Consider the following 1,746-nt stretch of genomic DNA (forward strand, 5'->3'; position numbering starts at 1 on the left):
TTTATTGTAAAGTTACTCTGTAGGGTGCAGTATTACACACTTAGAGTAAAGTTTGCTGCTGTGTTTTGTCACTTTGAACCTTTTGGCTTTTCTTCCTCTATTATCAAGGTCTTATCTATTGATCCTTAGCTGTGCCAAACCACCTACTAAGCAAGCACTATCCAATGCTTTCTATTAATATATATATGGTGAGAAAAAACTCCTTGTTGCATCTCTGTAGGCTTGTTCAATGCACACAAATTAAACTCGTAGCAGAAAAAATGTCCACCTTAGTTTTCAACAACAACAAAAAAAAAAAATGCTTGGATTAAATACAGGTGAAATAAGCATGAACTGAGGCGCAGCTGCCGCTGACTCAAAAGATCCCACAGAGTAAAAACCACAGGGTCAGACGCATCCTACTTACCGTCAGGTACACAGCAGAGTAAACACTCAGCGAAGCGTCCTTGGACGGGAACGACCGGCGTGCGTTCTCCACAACGACGGGATTCCCAGTGCAAATGTTTCCGTTGACGATAAACTGGTGATTGAACCGACACTCTGTGCCGGTGTAATTGGGCTTGCAGACGGACAGGAAGTAGGGCGAGAGGCCGCCGGTCACTACCTGGCCCGCATTGACGAAGATGTCTGTGGCAAACAGGCCGAATGCAAACACACCTGGGAGACGAGARCAGACATGAGTTGCTTAAAACTTCACAGAACTAAAAAACAAAATKAAACAAACAAACTTTAGCAGCATTTGCATCAGTTTTGTTTCGACTTAATTTAGGCTCCAATCGACCAAACCGCAGAACCACCAGATGAGCTCCAAATGCACATCAGGGTCTGGAAAACATTACTAGCATTAGCATTTTTTGCATTTACATTTCACGCTTTTCTACACCTAAATTTTATGAATTTGTATCCAAAAGTTTGCGCTGAATTTAGTCGCAGATGCTTCTACAACAGTAGGACCAAACAGAACTTTTAGTTAATGGGATATGTAATAGTAAAGTCTGTAAATATTAACATTTTTATATAGTTTTAACAGTTTTAATGTCTTTTCTGTGTGGAAGAAGTTTAATTCAATTCTGTAATTTTCCAGACTGTTTGGGAATCCTGTGTAACCTTCGTGAGACGGTGTTTTTTTTTTTTTTTCTAACACACGTTCTCCACTCACACTAATCTATTTGGCAAGGACGCCTCAGAATGCACAGAGATTAGCTCAACTAAGACTGTATGCACAGGCTTACTTCTCTTAAAAATCGGTGCGACTACGTATCAGCGGGGAGTTTTTTCATTGAGAACTTGGATTATGTGGGTAATCGCTCCACTGAATACGCCGCAGTGTTTCCTGAATGAAGAAAYACTGAAGCGGACCAGTGAATGCAAATACTCATTCTGCTGGTTAACAGGTGCAATATGGAGGTGATCAAACACAGACGGGGCATTTATTTTAATCTAGCCATCAGCATTTACAAATGCATCATACAAATAGAGAGAGAGAGAGAAGAAATATGTTCTATTAGCAGAAAGGAAAAGTGAGAATGGAGCAGAGAAGAAAACAGAGACAGAAGGGGGGGAAAAAAATAAAAAAATCAGGATTTAATATGAATGATTGCACCGACACTTTCAGCCCACCAACCCTGACCAGTGTCTGTGTCTGCTTTCCGTTTGCTGTGAAATATGGCTGCTGATTATCTAGCCTGCTTAGCCATGAAATTACTGTCCTTTGTATTGTCATCCAGGCTTTGGGTGTAGGGTGGC

The 1,746-nt window shown here is 41.0% G+C and overlaps 1 protein-coding gene across 2 annotated transcripts in view; it reads right to left on the reverse strand.

Annotated features, from left to right (window-relative positions):
- Positions 1–340: 340 nt before the first annotated feature.
- Positions 341–1,746, reverse strand: part of plppr1 (phospholipid phosphatase related 1) — a 35,085-nt gene continuing 33,679 nt past the window's right edge. For both annotated transcript variants that reach the window (XM_017307685.1, XM_008424546.2), the window contains one exon: positions 341–657. In XM_017307685.1, coding sequence (XP_017163174.1) covers positions 356–657 — 302 coding nt within the window. In that variant the 3' untranslated portion in view covers positions 341–355. The remainder of the gene's footprint in view (positions 658–1,746) is intronic.

This window comes from Poecilia reticulata, linkage group LG12 (assembly GCF_000633615.1).
Source record: "Poecilia reticulata strain Guanapo linkage group LG12, Guppy_female_1.0+MT, whole genome shotgun sequence".
Classification (NCBI taxonomy): Eukaryota; Metazoa; Chordata; class Actinopteri; order Cyprinodontiformes; family Poeciliidae; genus Poecilia; species Poecilia reticulata.